Below are 18,533 nucleotides of genomic sequence, written 5' to 3'. Positions count from 1 at the left end.
TGAACTCCATTTTCATGTTTTTCTGTTTTTTTTATTTCTGGGAGGTTAATCCAGCCATTGTCACTCAGACAAATGAAAGAGCTCAGTGCTGAGTCTTGCTAACCCAGAATGTTTGGCCTACCGCGGTCAGTAAAGCTCTGCAGATGGGAAAAGGTTCAAACATCTACCCAAATTATAGGATTGAAGTTATGTTTCCATGCCGATTGCAGACGCTATGCATAACGGAGCATCATAAATATCCATCCATATCTCACAATGGCAGCATCCCCCATTGATCGTTTAAATATAAAAGTGCTGACAGGACTGATCATCACCTTCATACTGTTTTGCATATTTGGGTACGGTTTAACAGATTGTACTATTCTACCTTGCTTTTGAAGTTTAGATTTCACTGAGCGATTGATATAATATTTACAAGAAATACCTTGCCCACAAAGTGGTTCAGAGGTAATATATTATGAAGAGTTTCGGGTTTGACTGAGGGCCAGGAGTGAAATGACCTGATAATTCAAGCAACAGAAATAGCATGAAATCAAAAATTAACCAAAACACTTGCAACTGCTGCCTTTATAGCATTACCTGATGTCTGGTAGAGGAGTTCTAATCTAACATAACGATTCTGCTTGTAATCAAACACTGCGCAACGCTGCTTTAGTCATCAGCTGGCCAACTGTTTTATGCCTACCCATGTTCATTTGCACAGTTCGACTGAAATCATATCCATTTCATTCAGTTGCTCTGCTCTGTGCTTGCCCTGATAGTTAAGACATCCTCCTGACATGATTCATGATGTGACCATTTTGATTAATGGTTTTGAATTACACAGTTTGAAGCAACCCGAATTTCAACCTGCTCTACTGAAGACTGCTCTTGGTATAAAAACATCCTGTATAATGGTTATCATAGACTAAACGGAACAGTCCTTCTGATGTTCTCTTAGAGCAAATTTAATTTTAGAGCTTATGAGTAATATATTTAAAAAGACCAATTAATGTTGTTATGGTGCAAGTTAAACAATGAGGACATTCACTGAATTCTATATTGCAAAAATATGAAAGAAAAAGCTAATGTTTACTTGTCATGTTAGTGTAATTATGAGGAGGTAAGGAATTATTGCAAAGGGTGTAATACTTTTAATTGCACATATTGTGCAAAGAGTCAGGTTGGTTTCGCAGTTAACACTTGGCCTCTGTTTCCATAATTTGTAATCTTCCAATAAATTAATATGAAATGTTAACTCTGTTTCTCTCTCCATAGCTGTTGCCTGACTTGAGTAATGCCAGGTTTTTCTGCTTTTATTTCCTGCAACAGGAACATTTTTCCATTGCACTTATAATATGGGTTCAACCCTTACTTCAGTCGCTGAACATACAGTCAGTTGCCAGCACCATTCTGCTTTTGGTGTTGTGGACAGAGTGGAGCTGGTATGTGATGGAGTTATCCAACTTAACCCTGTTTCTCACCAAGGTAGACAAAGCATTTTGTGGTCAGATCAGTGTTATTTCGGAGCAGCCTCTCCCACTTGCTGAACCTCACACTCCTGGACCTTTTGCTTTCTGACCCTCTTCCATTCCTCGATTCACTCCTTGCTAAACCTTTCTCGGACCACTGTCCCTCCAACTCTCTCCCGCTTCTGACTCGCAGCTATCAGCGAGGTGGTAAACAAGAGGGGATGAATGAGGAAAGTAAGGCGGTAAGTAAGAATGAGCTAAATAAACAGGCAGGTGAGCAGGAGAGAGGGGGTAAGACATTGAGCAGGAGGACTACTGCATAGGAGGGAGTGATTGAGGGAAGTGGTGAGCGGAAATAGTCATCAGCATGATGGAGTGACAGAGCAAAGCAACAAACCAGAGAGGCCAGCCCAGTGAGACAGATTTGGGAAACAGGAGAGAATGCAAATGGGAGAGAGTCAGGGAGTAGGTGTAGGTGGTGAGCAGAAGAGAGTTTGTCTGTGGTGCAGAAGTGGTAAGCCTGAGGATCAGTGAGCAGGCAAAGTGACAGCCTATATGTTGGGAGAAATGTCACTTATTTCTTTTGAAATAGTTTTTTTTAGAAAAGCAATTCATGAATCAAGAATTAGTATTTCAGTTTACTGTTTATAATGTTTGCAATATTTGATTGTTTAATTGTTCCATGTTTTATTGGTTCATTTGGTTCACTCAAATAGCTAGGGGGTGTGATGGATGGCAGTTATAGGAAGGGAGAAAAGTCATAGATACAGTCAGGTAGATTCGTAGGAGAGGTAGGCGGGTACTACAGAAGTCTTTTGTGGCTATCCCCATTTCAAACAAGTATGCTGTTATGGAAAATGTAGGGGGTGATGGACTTTCAGGGGAATGTAGCACGAGTAGCCAAGTTTCTGGTATCAACACTGGCTCTATTGTAATGAAGGGTACATCAGGTTCCAAGTGATCAATTGTGTTAGGGGACTCTCTAGTCAGAGGCACAGACAAACAGCAGCAAAAAATCTGAACTGTGTGTTGCTTCCCTGGTGCCAGGATCAAGGATGTCTCAGAGAGGGCGCAGAGTGTTCTGAAAGAGGAGAGGGACCAGCAGGAGGTCATTGTACACATTGGTACCAACGACTTAGGAAGGGAAAAGGATGAGATTCTGAAGGGACAATACAGAAAGTTAGGCAAGAATTTAAAAAGGAGATCCACGAGGGTAGATACATCTGAATTACATCCAGTGCTACGAGCTAGTGAGGGCAGGAATAAGAGGATTGACCCGTTGAATGCATGGCTGAGGAGCTGGTGTATGGGAGAAGGATTCACATTTTTGGATCATTGGAATCTCTTCTGGGATAGAAATTACCTGTACAAGAAGGATAAATTGCACCTGAATTGGAGGGGGACTAAAATACTGGCAGGGAGATTTGCTAGAGCTACTCAGGAGGATTTAAACCAGTAAGGGTGTGTGTGTGTGTGTGTGTGTGTGTGTGTGTGTGTGTGTGTGCGGGGGTGGGGGGGAGGGGGGAGGGTGGACCCAGGGAGATACTGAGGAAAGAGATCAATCTGAGATTGGTACAGTTGAGAAAAGAAGCCACTCAAACAGTCAGGGCAGGCAGGAACAAAGCAGAGAACAAGGTAGGATTGATAAATTAAACTGCATTTATTTCAATGCAAGAGGCCTATCAGGGAAGGCAGAAGAACTCAGGGCATGGTGACGAACATGGGACTGGGATATTATAGCAATTACATGAACATGGCTCAGGGATGAACAGGACTAGCAGCTCAATATTTCAGGATACAAATGCTGCAGGAAGGATAGCAGTACAGCTGTACTGAGGGAGGATATTCCCAGAAATACATCCGGGGAAGTTATTTGGATGGAACTGAGAAATAAGAAAGGGATGATTACTTTATTGGGATTGTATTATAGACCCGTTAATAGTCAGTGGGAAATTGAGAAACAAATTTGTAAGGAGATTTCAGTTATCTGTAAGAATAATAGGGTGGTTATGGTAGGGAATTTTCAACTTGCCAAAAATTGACTGGGACTGCCACAGTGTTAAGGGTTTAGGTGGAGAGGCATTTGTTAAGAGTGTACAAGAAAATTTTCTGATTCAGTATGTGGATGTACCTACTAGATGCAGAATTTGACCTACTTTGGGAAATAAGGCAGGGCAGTTGACTGAGATGTCAGTGGGGGAGCACTTTGGGGCCAGTGACCATAATTTTATCAGTTTTAAAATAGCGATAGAAAAGGGTAGACCAGATCTAACAGTTGAAGTTCTAAATTGGAGAAAGGCTAATCTTGATGGTATTAGGCAAGAACTTTCAAAAGCTGATTGGGTGCAGTTGTTCGCAGGTAAAGGGCTGGAAAATGGGAAGCCTTCAGAAATGAGATATTGAGAGTCCAAAGACAATTTATTCCTGTTAGGATGAAAGGAAAGGCTGGTAGGTGTAAGGAATGCTGGATGACAAGAGAAATTGAGGGTTCAGAAAAAGAAGGAAGCTTATATCAGGTATAGACAGGTTAGATCAAGCGAATCCTTAATAGGGGAAAATCAGGAGGCCAAAAAGGGGACATGAGATAGCTTTGGCAAATAGGTTAAGAAGAACCCAAAGGGATTTTATAAATACGTTAAGGAGAAAAGGGTAACCAGAAAGAGAATAGGGCCCCTCAAAGATCAGGAAAGCAGCCTATGTGTGGAGCTGCAGGAGATAGGGGAGATACTAAACGAGTACTTTGCATTGATGTTTACTGTGGAGAAGGACATGGAAGATATAGAATGAGGGGAAATAGATGGTAACACTTAGAAAAGTGTCCATATTACAGAGGAAGAGGCGCTGGATGTCTTGAAATGCATTAAAGTAGATAAATCCCCAGTACCTGATTAGATGTACCCTAGAACTCTGTGGGAAGCTATGGAAGTAATTGCTGGGCACCTTGCTGAGATATTTGTATCATCAATAGTCATAGGTGAGGTGCCAGAAGAGTGGAGGTTGGCTAACGTGATACCACTATTTAAGAAAGGTAATAAAGACAATCCAGGGAACTATAGACCGGTGAGCCTGACCTTGGTGGTGGGCAAGTTGTTGGAGGGAATCCTGAGGGACAGGATGTACATGTATTTGGAAAGGCAAGGACTGATTAGGGATCGTCACAATGGCTTTGTGCGTGGGAAATCATATCTCACAAACTTGATTGAGTTTTTGAAGAAGTAACAAAGAGAACTGGTGAAAGCAGAGCAGTAAACGTGATCTATATGGACTTCAGTAAGGCATTCAACAAGGTTTATCATGGCTAGTTCGCAAGGTTAGATCTCATGGAATACAGGAAGAACTAACCATTTGGATACAGAACTGCCTCAAAGGAAGTAGACAGAGGGTGGTGGTGGAGGATTGTTTTTCAGACTGGAGGCCTGTGACCAGTGCAGTGCCACACGGATCAGTGCTGGGTCCACTATTTGTCACTTATATAAATGATTTGGATGTGAACATAAGAGGTATAGTTAGTAAGTTTGCAGGTGACACCAAAATTGGAGGTGTAGTGGACAGCGAAGAGGGTTACCTCAGATTACAACAAGATCTGGACCAGATGGGCCAATGGGCTAAAAAGTGGTTATTATCTGAATTTGTTTAATTCAGATTAATGCGAGGTGCTGCATTTTGGGAAAGTAAATCTTAGCAGGACTTATGCACTTAATGGTAAGGTCCTAGAGAGTGTTGCTGAACAAAGAGACCTTGGAGTGCAGGTTCATAGCTCCTTGAAAGTGGAGTTGCAGGTAGATAGGATAGTGAAGAAGGCATTTGGTTTGCTTTCATTTATTGGTCAGAGCATTAACTACAGGAGTTGGGAGGACATGTTGTGGATGTACAGGACATTAGTTCTGCCACTTTTGGAATATTGCGTGCAATTCTGGTCTCCTCCCTATCAGAAAGATGTTGTGAAACTTGAAAGGGTTCAGAAAAGATTTGCAAGGATGTTGTCAAGATTGGAGGATTTGAGCTATAGGGAGAGGCTGAACATGCTGGGGTTGTTTTCCCTGGAGCGTCGGAGGTTGAGGGGGTGACCTTATTATAAAGGTTTATAAAATCATGATTGGCATGGATAAGATAAATAGACAAAGTCTTTTCCCTGGGATCGTGGAGTCCAGACCTAGAGGGCATAGGTTTTGGGTGGGAGGGGAAAGATATAAACGAGACGTAGGGGGCAACCTTTTAGTGTAGAGGGTGGTGAGTGTATGGAATGAGCTACCAGAGAAAGTGGTGGAGGTTGGTACAATTGCAACATTTAAAGAGCATCTGGATGGGTATGTGAATAAGAAGGGTATAGAAGGATACGGGCCAAGTGCTGGCAAATAGGACTAGATTAGGTTGGGATATCTGGTTGACATGGACAAGTTGGACTGAAGGGTCTGTTTCCACTCTATACATCTCAATGACTCTGTAACTCTATCCTTCTACACTTGCTTGATTGCCTAAGCCATAGATGGAGCTACAGAGTCATGTGACTGTGTGTTTGTATCTAACCACTGAAGTATTTCAATTCCTGTAAATTAACTGATGGATTTAGAAATTGAGTTATACTCTGTATTGCTATAAGATAAGTAAGATTAAGACAAACCATAGAAAATATAACAATTTGTTTTCCCATGAGAAATAAAATCTAACTTCTGTTGTCACATGGGTTGTAAAAGGAAAATCTGATTCACTTTAAGTTGTCCTTTTTGAGAAAACAGTTTCATTATCAAGTAAGATATTGCTGTACTATCTGGTCTGCTACTTAATGTCATACGGATGTAATGCTGTCTTGGTTATTGTAATATTTCCGTCTGCAGGTCTGTGGGTTAGATAAATGTTTGACAGTATTTCACTCTTTAAAAAGCATGAGCTCGTCATCTACTGTCTTGGCCACATAGCCCACTCAACTAACTTCTTCAATAGTCATACATTTCATTCTTACTGCCATGTTGTTTCAACAATTTTTTATATTGTATGTGAAGTCTTATGGACTGAGAGACACAATCATTATTTTCACTTTCAAGGAATAACAAATTAACAAATCCAAGGTTGTAAATAGATTGGAAAAGGTTTTGAGTCTATCAGACCAGAAATAAATCATCAGCTGTCCTTTGCAATAACATTTGTCAGAAGGCCATTTATTTAAATTGGATTTTCTGACACTCAGCATGCCCACTGCAACCACAGATTAGAATCATTTAGAGGCAGTCTTCATTAGCTGCATTTAATGGGGTGCTGTTGTCCTTACTAATAATGTCCAGGGGGAGCACAGAATCCTAATAGCTGCCCCAAATCAATTTAGTGCTGGGATTAGTGATAAGTTGTTGGAAGCAGAACTTCTATATCACCGGGACCTGCCACACCAAATGACCAAAGAGTCATAGAGCTGGACAGCGTGGAAACAGATTGTTTTGTCTAACTTGACCAGATATTCCTTACACACCACCTTTGGCTTAGTTGCCCCTTAGGTCCATTTTATATCTTTCCCCCTCACCTTAACCCTATGCCCTCTAGTTTTGGACTCCTCCACCTGGGGAAAAGATCTTGTCTATTCACCCTATCCATGCCCCTCATAATTTTGTAAACCTCTATAAGGTCACCCCTCAGCCTTCTATGCACCAGGGAAAACAGCCCCAACCTATTCAGCCTCTCCCTATAGCTCAAACTGCCAAACCTGGCAACATCCATGTAAATCTTCGCTTAACCCTCACCATAACATCCTTCTTCTAGCAGGATGTCCAAAATTGCACGCAATATTCCAAAAGTGGCCTAACCAATGTCCTATACAGCCAAAACATGACTTCCCACCTCCTATACCCAATGCACTGACCAATAAAGGCAAGCATACCAAATGCATTCTTCACTATCCTGTCTATCTGTGCCTCCACTTCCAAGGAACTATAAACCTGCATGCCAAGGTCTCTTTGTTCAGCAATACTCCTCAGGACCTTACCATTAAATGCATAAATCCGACCCTGATTTGCCTTTCCAAAATGCAGCACCTCATATTTATCTAAATTAAACTCTTTCTGCCATTCCTCGGCCCATTGCCCATCTGATCAAGGTCCTGTTGTACTTTGCTGTCCACCACACCTCCAATTTTGGTGTCATCTACAAATATATTAATGACACCTCCCATGTTTACATCCAAATCATTTATATAAATGACAAAAAGCAGTGGACCTAGTACCAATCCTTGTGGTGCACCAGTGGTCACAGGCTTCCAGTTTGAAAAGCAACCTTCCACCACCACCCCGTGTCGTCTACCTTCAAGTTAGTTCTGTATCCAAATGGCTAGTTCTCCATGTGTTCTAACCTTGCTAACCAATCTCCCATGAGAAACCTTGTCGATTGCCATACTGAAGTCCATACAGATCACATCTACTGTTCTGCCCTCATCAATCCTCTTTGGTACTTCTTCAAAAACTCAATGAAGTTAGTGAACATATGCACAAACTTTCCCACACATAATTTCGCACACACAAAGCCACATTGACTATCCCCAATCAGTCTTTGCCTTTCCAAATACATGTAAATCCTATCCCTCACAATTCCCTCCCAAAACTTGCCCACCACTGATGTCAGGCTCACTTGTCTATAGTTCCTTGGCTTTTCTTTACCACGTTTCTTAAATAGTAGCACCACGTTAACCAACCTCTTGTCTTCCAGCACCTCACCTGTGGCTGCCAGTAATACAAATATCTCAGTAAGAGGCCTAGCAATCACTTCCCTAGTTTCCCACAGAGTTCCAGAGTACACCTGATCAGTTGCTGGGGATTTATCTACTTTATACATTCTAAGATGTCCAGCACTTTCTCCTCTGTGATATGGACATTTTTCAAGATGTCGGTCTTTATTTCCCCAAGTTGCCTATCTTCCATGTCCTTCTCCATTGTAATTACTGATGCAGAATACTCATTTAGTACCTCACCCATCTCCTGTGGTTCCACACATAAGCTGCCTTGCTGATCGTTACGGGGCCCTATTCTCTCTCAAGTTACTCTTTTGTCTTTAATGCATTTGTAGAATCCTTTTGGAGTCCCCTTAACCCTATTTGTCAAAGCTATCTCCTGTCCCCTTTTTGCTCTCCTGATTTTCCTCTTATGTTTACTCCTACTGTCTTTATACATTTTTTTGGATTCACTCAATCTCTGCTGCCCACGTGGGCTGACATATGGCCTCCTTCCTATTCTTGACCAAAACCTCAATTTCTCTAGTCATCCAGCATTCCCTACACCTATGAACATTGCCCTGAAATGCAACAAAAAGAACAATGCAAATTATTTAAATAACTAAAAAGGGCTTGGAACTTTATACAACCAATATGTACATGGTCTACTGAATCCACAGTACTGGAGTAATAACAGTTGGGTTGTGAGTAAGAATCCAGTGAATATTTTTTTCTATTTCACAAAACCCACAACCAAATCGTTCAATTAACTAGGTATACAAATAATTAGGAGTTGCTCCACCCTGGGGAATCTGACAATGACAAAAAAAAACAAGAGAGGGAAATAAATCAAAATGGGATTGCAGGGTGAGATAATACACACAAGCAAATGTGGTGCTCATTGCTCTCATTACTGGTGGTCACTGCATGCTTCCTATCTGAGGACACCTGGGCACGAACATAGCCATTAAAGAGAGGCAGGCAGTCAGGAATTACAGCCCCCAAGTGGGCCAGCTGCCTAGACCTGCTGATGGTCACCTTAGGTAGGCCCATGAGCAGGCCCACAAGGACATCTCTGACTTGCCCCCTCAACACTGGGTGTCTAAGGATCAGGAGCATGGGACTGAAGTGCAACCAAAAGAATGACAAAAAGATTTTCTGAAAGATTAAACAAGTGTGCAATCACCCACAACAAACGTACTCCTGCTCCATGGACCCCACACCATTTAATTAATAGTGAGGTTGGGTGTCCATGAATAGTCTTAATAGGTGGCTTGCACAAGACTGCTGTGTATCCTCTAAGCCTAGTCTCCAATGGAAAGTGGGTGGATTCCTCCACTGAGATTCCTTTACTGGGCACCATCCCCACACAAGCAGTGAAATGGAATGCCACGGCATGAAAAACACAGGTTTGTTTTGATGACTGACCACCTCATCACCGCTTAACTAAAAAGCAATTAATAAATTACAAGCACTGCCCCCAATACAAAGTCCAATGGCACACAGCGTTGAGCTTTGAGAAAGGCATTGCTTGCCACTGGCCACTTGGGTGTTTCCTTTCTTCCTGGTGGTGGAAACTGAATAAAGATTTGTACACTTGTTGTCTATCACTGCATCTCACACCTACACACATATAACAAGGGTGCTGGGGAAAATATGAGCACTACCGCAGTTAGGCGAGAAGAAGAAAAAAAAAAGTCCAATGAGCATCACCTGCCCTAAACAGGTTGAGCTGTTCCACTTGAGCCTCCCCTTCCAACTTCATGTTGTTTTAGCCCATATCCCCTTTCCCGTACCTCTCTCCCACCCAAGGGTGCCAGCAATGGGCTTTGCGTGCAAGTTGATCAATTGGAAAACATGGGCGTTTTACCGGTAGTTATTGATAGATAGTAAGAAAATACCATGGGATATTTGGTGATGGGAAAAGAAACAGCTTTGCTTCAGCCCAGGGATGGGGCAGTGGTAGTGTCCCTACCTCTGAGCTAGATGTCCTGGGTTCAAGTCCCACATGCTCTAGAGGTATGTCCCAACATCTCTGAACAGGAGATTAGGAAAACACCTTCTGTTTGAGCCTAAAGGGCTCTTCTGGCACAGTGGTAGTGTCCCTACCTCTGAGTCAGGAGGCCTGGTTTCAAGTCCTAACTGCTCTAGAGCTGTGCAATAACATTTCTGAACAGGTTGAATTAGGATATATATAAGACTTTGATGGAGCAGGCAATGTGCATACAATATGGTCATTGGCCCAATAATCTAGAACTCCAGGTTTATGTTCCGGGAACATGGGTTCAAACCCTACTAGTCCAGAGGTGTGTATTAACATCTCTGGACTGGTTGATGAGAAAATACATTCCCTTTAAGCCATACAGAGACTATAAGGTTACAGGGTCAAGAGTGTGGTGCTGGAAAAGCACAGCAGATCAGCTGCATCCGAGGACCAGGAGAATCGATGAAGGGCAAAAACCCTTCATCAGGAATGAGGGTCAGTCATTCCTGCAGTACTAGAGGGAGTACTCTGCCAATACCTCATGGGCCAATGTCACTTCTAAGTAATTCTTTTAGGTTAACAAAGTTCTTTTCAAAGTGATTTTTAAAATGGTTTGAGTGCAAAATCATCTTACTCAACAATACAGCAATTTCATGACAGACTGAATTGTTACTAATACTGGTTATTGTCTTCTTTCATGGATTCATCTCATCCACAAAAATTAAATTTCTAATTAAGTATACTTGATCAGGACCAATGAACAACATTCTATCCATCCAATGTTTTCTTTTACAAACACTCCTGCACCAATGTCTACCTTTGGGAAGTATCTGCACAGACAGTAAGCTTCTTGCACAAGCTTGCATTCACAAAAAAGGAATTTGTTTTCGATGTTGCCAAATTTCATAGAAAAACTAGAATTACAACAGCCAAATGAAAGAATAAAATGGAGACTGTACAAACAATGACATCAATAGCAAAGATTAGTCTGCATTACAGAGTGGCAAAAAATAAAATAAACTGAGGACCGTGAATTGTAATGGTGTTGAATGTATGGGCTCGTTCAGTGTCTTGAAATAACCTATTTGCATTTTGTACGAAAAGCTCTATGACTAGCATGACAGGAAATGCACGCTGAACAGAAATCTGAGGTTTCAAATCCTATTTACCACAACATCTGACATGGGCTGTAAAGTAGAAGCCACTTTTGTTCAAAGTGAAAATTAACAAAATCAGAAAATTAGCACTGCAGATTTTACTGATTACAGAATGTTACTTTGTTTTTCCTGGAGTGTGAATACTATTGTATAACTTTACTCATTGTTCTAACAACGTCAAACCCCGACCAACATGTATAATACAGCTAAGGTTAGAACAACCCTACAAACTCTTCAAGTGTTCACTTTATCGCAGATTACAACTATTCTGGTGCAGTCCCTATGCTTTTCCATCGATTTTGGAATTTTGTGGTTATTACATCCATGAATTCCCAGAATGTGGTCCAGATGGGGGAAGCTTCACACCAGAAATCCAGATTCAGAAAAGTGCCCTGTATGCAAGGAAACAGTATGACTATTTAATGACAAGCAGAATGGAACAACAGAGTGTCTGGTGGAAAAATGTCAATGTACTTTCCCATTTAAACAAGGGGAGTGCTGCCAATCAGAACTATCTCTGTAGAGACCAAGGAACATCTATAGAGTATTGTTTACAATTTAAGTAAAGCTGTCAATCACCCAGAGAATTTGAAATACAGAAATTACTTGCTGTTGTTTCACAACTCCATCATAGCAACAAACTCACAGTACATACCAGGCAAAATATTAACTCATGTTTGGGTCCAAATTACAATCGCATGGCAGAGATGGAGGTCACTCAGTTAATCATGACTGTGCATGAACTATCCATTTAGTTCCACTTAGTCCCACTTATTTCTTTTACTTTGACTAAATTCAGAATAAAACAAGCTGGGAAATGAGAACATAAGCAAATTAAGGACACATTAGTCCCAATATTAACAAAGTGACACACTGTGAGTAGTGGGTGGGTACAATATCAAATGGAAACCCAGAAGTGTATTCAGCACACCTATCAATGACCGTTTAACATAAATATCTTATTTCTAATTCACTCCCAGGTTAGCATTCAATCATTAGTAATGGGTACATTGACAACCTGCATAACATTATCTCAACTCTAGTATTTAAAGAGCAAATAGGAAGATGCTATTTCTAAGAGTTTGGAGTTGAAAGGATAGGGCTGAAAAATATGTTGCTGGAAAAGCGCAGCATAATAGGAGCAAGTTCAACAATGGGTTTAAGTAATTTAAAGTAATGGTGCTCCAGTTCACTGATGTCTCTCTTAAATTGGTCTCTTTTAAATTGAAGGACATACAATTGTCTAAACAGAGAAAAATATGTTTCCTTTCAAAGGCTATGCTGATATTTTGCAATGTACAAGCAGAACTGTTTACTTTAAAAGATAATGATACACTGAATTATAGCTGATGTTCTCTCCATATGTAAAATTGTGTATTGCATTCTTCATGGAGTTCCAATCAGAATAAATCTATTTCACTGGATTACTTACTGAATTCATATAACGATCCACGAAAAAAAGCACGCCTCCTTTCTTCAGTTGATTGATGTCCAACGTGAAGGAATTATGAATAGAGCAACTATGCTTCAGAAAGCAGACAAGATGAAGCTAGAATTTATTTACATCCTTTTAAAGTAATTTATCGGGAATACTCAAAAAAAACTGCAGCCAAGTGGACCAAGAACATGAAGCAATATCTGAATATGTTGCAGCAACAGAGTAAATGAATTTTCCCTTCCAGTGGTGAATCTTAACAGCACTTGATAAACATTGGACCAGACAAGACCAATAGACAAGAATTTACATCTCATTTCTTTTAAAGGAATAATTGATTTTTGACAGGCTTCAACAAGCTATTTACAGCTTAACCTGTACACTTGTCAGAACATCGCTCAATGAAAATAGATTGCAAAGCCCTTCTGTCTATTTGATCCTCTCTTTCAGGATAAGCTACAACTGCCTTCCAAATATGGTCTGAATCCATTGGCCTGAATCATGTTCCCTAGTCAACTATTCCTGTTGGGTTTTAAAATTTAAGCTTGTTGTCAATCTATAGAAGAGGGTCCTTCAGGAGATTAGAAAAATAGCTGTTGATTCAGCCAAATGCAAATTAGATACTTTCTGTAAAAAAAAACTAATATTTTACTACATGAGTAATTCAGAGTTAATGTAAGAATAAGGTGCTTGAAAAAAATGCTGACTTTGGGGCATTGGTTCATACAGTTCTGTGTTACTATGGTTTCCTCTCAGACAAGAACAGAAATTGCTGGAGAAACTCAGCAGGTCTGCGAGCATCATTGGAGAGAAAGCAGAGTTAACGTTTCGAGTCCAGTGATCCTTCTTCAGAACGGAAAGGTGCTGGAAAATTGTGCTCTTTCCTGCAATAGAGAGGAGGAGGAGGAGGAGGAGAGGGGAGTAGAACAGACTGCGACAGTGTCCACAGTGAAAGACAAAAGCAGTTGTCAATGATGGTAACTAAGGGAATAGAGGTGTAAAATGAAAGATGCAAAAAGGAGGAAATGGGTGCGCTCTATCGAGAACAAAGTCAACAAGTTACAAATAAGTCATAGACGGGGCAATTCAGGGATTTTTAAAAAAATTAAGGACAGAGATCACACTGTGAAATTTTAGACTTCAATATTGATTCCTGGAAGCTGTAAAATGCCTCAGTAGAAACTGAGATGTTGTATCTTCAGGATATTGCGGCAGGACCAGGATCAAAATCTTAGCTTGGGAGCAAGATTGAAATGACAAGAAGCGGGAAGATCAGGATTATTCTGATGGAGGTGTTCTGCAAAGTGGTTACCCAGTCTGCATTTAATCTTGGCAATGTAGAGGATACTGCATTGTGAGCAGCAAAACACAGTAGACTAGATTGAAAGAATTGCAGGTCAAAAATTGCTTCTCCTGGAAGGTGTATTTGAACAGTGAGGAGGGAGGAAGTGAGTATCCAATGTCACAGCTTCTGCGATTTCATGGGAAGATGGCATGGGCGAGTGAGGAAGTGTTAAAAGTGATGGTGGAATGGCCCAGGGTGTCGTGGATGGAATGATCCCTGCAAAATGCTGACAGTGGAAGGGAAGGAGAACTTGGTGGTTGGTGGTGGCATTCTGCTGAATGTGGCAGAAATGGTGCGGGATGATCCTTTTAATGTGGAGAACCATGGTCAATGTGGAGACCATGTCAAGGGCTGTTTCTAGCATGGTTGTGGAGAAAGCCTCAGATGAAGAAAAGGGATGACCTGTGGAACTCCAATGGAAGGCAGCATCATAGGAACAGATGTGATGGGGATGGAGAAACTGGCAGAATGGATGGAATGCTTGCAGGAAAGCAGGATGTGAGGAAGTGGTGTTGTAGTAAGCATGTGAGTCGGTGGGTTTGTAGTGGATTTGACTGACAGTCTTTCATGACTTTGGTCTCTTTTTCATCCAGTCATTCATCAATGTTCCTATTTTCTTGATCAGCCTATGATATAAATTTGCCTACCACAATCCTGGAATTGCATTGTCTCACCCTGTTATAACTGAAAACAAATTTGAATTCATTTTCTTGTGTAGTGTTCCACATACCTCTATTGAGAGATTTATTTTTATTGAGTCTGAATATTAGTACATCCATTAGGTTGCTAGCTACAAGCAAAATAACATATTTAGATGTGATGCTCATTATTATTTGATTTCGATATCTATCTAAAGTTCCAAATAATTAAGATTCTGTTTAAAATTTTTTATTATTTCAGTATTTTGTTCATATGTTGGTGGAAAAAACTGAGATATTATCAATTCAACAGAGAAATGAATGATGTTTAAATTTCTGGATTAAGTTTTATTCTTGCACTGCAGCAACTTGAAAGGAGATGGTTTGGGCATTTCCCATACACTTTGATGATGCAAACTGAGTTTTAGCACTGCCAGTTAAACAGAATTCGACTAGATTTGATTTTGTCACAGAAATGGTGTAATGCCACATGTTGCACATAATTCAATTCCTCAAGCTCAGAGGTCATGACTTCTGGAGCTAACCAAGACCAATAGCCCACAGATTCTTCACTTTTCTTGTCTTCCCTCAGCACAAACCATCACAGTCATCACTGCCCTCGCCCTTCACAAACTCCATCAGTTGGGCAATAGTTTTATTGCTACTTCTTCCTGTATCAGTAATACACTAGATCTTCTTGAACTCATCCCCTCAAGACAGGTAGCATAGAAATTCTGTCCTGCCTCTCACACCTCCTCAACTTTTGAAATTTACTAAAGAATCAGCACCCAATAATGTGGAGAACTGAAACAAAATCAGAAATTAATGGAAAAGCTCAGCAAGTCGGGCAGCACTTGTGGAGAGAAATCAGAGTTAGCTTTTCTGGTTCAGTGACCCTTGCTCAGAATGTGGACAATTGCATCCTTTGGCTGTGGATTGCAATGAACTGAGCATACTGTACCACATCTTGATGCTTTATTGTATTTGATAAGATTAATTTTTTTCACAAGGCTAAAATCTATAACTGATTCGTTCAGTCAATGAACCTTAACAATCAGCAGCAAATCTTCATGAAGTTATGACCTATGTTCCTTTAAGTCAAGGTAAATGTTGTCATAGTATTTAATACCTTAAAAATATTTTCTCTTTCCCATTACAATCAATTAAATCTTCAGCATAAAGATGGCATGCGGATACTGTTAACACGCAGAGCATACGAAAATGGCAAACAGAAGGTTCTGGCCTGTCATACACAGTTTTGATGTTTTATGCATCTCAACCCGTTCTTCATGCTCCATCCAAAAGTTTGTAATCACCTGGGATGGATGCAAAAGAAAAATAAAACCCAGGCCAATTAGAGGGAAAAGAAATTGGAGATTGTGTCTCCAGTCAGTCCCAGGAGACCACACTGGCCTAGATAATGTTTCATCACTCTTGCCTTTCCAATGAGGTGAGTTTCACCCCAATCAAAAACAGCCCAGTTCTCCCTTGAAACAATATAACTAGTCAGTGTTCACCATGCAAGCTGGCAAAATGCTCCGCAAGTTTTCTATTCTTCACAAATGGAAGAACCTTTAAACATTCAACCAAGTTCTGCCCTTCGCATAACAAGCTTGATCCCCTGGTTCATCCTAACTGATACAGTTCAAGTAATGGGACTATATAAATCCTTTATCATTTTATAAACATCTGTCAAATCACCCTTATGTTTACACTCCCAAAATTAAGCACACAGCGAATATTTGGGTCATGCACCTTCAATCAATTTTAATTATTTTTGCTGAGTTAATTGTGGTCAGTGAATCCAAACTTCCATAAGGTTATTGTAACTAAACCTCTCTAAGACGTCACTTACCAGTCTCCCTTGAGATCTGCACAAATGCTTCCACACCGCTTTCTCCATAGTTGCCCTCAGATGCTAAAGTTGAGACGTAATTCCATCCAAGGGCTGTAACAATATCCACCATTGCTTGAACTTGGTATGAATCAGGTGGGACCACTCGGGAAAAGAAGTCATATCTGCTGTTGTCACTCAGCTCTGGAGCAGTTGAAGCATAGCTAATCTGAGGGATCTGTGCCAAGAAATGAATATACCATTCAAAATGAGAAAACATTATTAAATATTACTTTGTTCAGATTCATAATTAATAACTAAGCTCATATCCGAAAGTCCTGAGGTATTCATGATTTCTCTCTGTAAGGCAATGCTATTTCCGTTGCTACTGCTGGCAAACTGACATAGAATATGAGCATTCAACTCAACTCATATCAGTTTACAGAACAACTAATAAAATGAAGGCATTATAAAATCATTCCCAGTTTACTCTTTGTAGAGTACTTTTCATTTTCTTCAATTACCTCCCTGATCCATCTATGTTTGAATCAGTTAATCATCGACAAGTGCATTAATTGATGTACCTCACCCAAATTGCCATTTGTACAGGCACAAAACATTCAGCTTTTTTTTTCTATTGGGGGTGTTATATACAGTAATGGTTCTGAAAGGGCTACTGCTCACAGCATCATGAGCACAAAGATGTCATAAGGACTTGGATGAGGAAAGACAGTAGATCTTAGATCCTATTCATGGTCTCCCCACAGTATTGGTGACACAGTCTATCTTACAAACTTACTGATTGTTATCATTTTGTTGAAGAAAGCTCGATTGTGACACAGTGGTAGTGTCCTACCTCTGGGCCAGATGTTCCAGCTGCTTCTGAAATGTGTCATAGCATGCTTAAACAGGTTGATTAAAAAACACCAATCTTGTTTAAGAGCCTTTCCTTGTTAGATTAATTGATGGTTTCCTTCTATCACTTTTGACTGAGCAGGCCCTATAGACTCAGTAGTCGAAGCAGCATCTATCTAATCACATGTTGGCAGTGGTTGGCAACACATGTACACAGGACATGGAGCACCAGAACTGGGCCCAATTCTGTCCTCACTAAATCTTCAATGTGAACTTTCCAGCAGATCAACCAGAAACTAAAACTGGTTTTGCTTTCTCATTCCTAGCAACAGAAAGATAAAGCTTAAATGAAAACAACTAACTCTGTTTAGATCAGGACCAAACTTGAGAACATCCCATTCAAGTAGGATGGTCATACATGCACGCACAAATGCATGTGGATACATATACAAAGGACACTCAGACACAAGTTCATGTGATCATTCACACAAATGTGGATACATTGAAGTATGTATGTGCTCCCACATGTGCAAATACATGAGCCCGACATGCATAGATATACACACACACACTTACACAGACTTACACAGACACATGGTTGCACATCTACACCCCTAGGCACACATACGTTTCCTTATACACACCGAGGTAGCTACACACACACACACACACACACACACACACACACACACACACACACACACACACACACACACACATATGAATTCACAACTCAGCACATTCACAGAAGCATACATCCACATTGAAAAATATCGGTGGGCTGAGATTATGGAATTTGCTACCACAGAAAGTGGGGTAGATGGGTATGCGGCAGGTAGATAGGGTGGTTGTGAGCTGACTTGGGAGGCTGTTGGATCAGAGGCTAGTTCGGTTGAGTTAGCATGTAGCTGGGGTAGCTGTTACCTCACAGTGCTAGGGACCTGGGTTTGATTCTAACCTCGAGCGAAGGTGTGTGGCAATTACACGTTCTTCCCCACATCTGACTGGGTTTCCTCCAGGTGCTCTGGTTTCCTTCCACAGTCTTATCCACAGTGTCCAGGGATGTATAGGTTAGATGCATTAGTCAGGGGAAGTGTAGGGTAATGGGTCTGGGTGGGATATTCTTCACAGGGGCGGCGTGGACTT

At 40.8% G+C, this 18,533-nt stretch overlaps 1 protein-coding gene across 1 annotated transcript in view; it reads right to left on the bottom strand.

Annotated features, from left to right (window-relative positions):
* LOC140458260 (metabotropic glutamate receptor 8) overlaps positions 1-18,533 on the bottom strand; it is a 416,712-nt gene that overhangs the window by 237,628 nt on the left and 160,551 nt on the right. The window contains exon 2 of the mRNA XM_072552654.1: positions 16,554-16,770. Coding sequence (XP_072408755.1) covers positions 16,554-16,770 — 217 coding nt within the window. The remainder of the gene's footprint in view (positions 1-16,553; positions 16,771-18,533) is intronic.

This window comes from Chiloscyllium punctatum, chromosome 32 (genome assembly GCF_047496795.1).
Source record: "Chiloscyllium punctatum isolate Juve2018m chromosome 32, sChiPun1.3, whole genome shotgun sequence".
NCBI lineage: Eukaryota > Metazoa > Chordata > Chondrichthyes > Orectolobiformes > Hemiscylliidae > Chiloscyllium > Chiloscyllium punctatum.
Note: the sequence above shows the minus strand (reverse complement) of the source record. Positions and strands in the feature narration are given on the sequence as shown.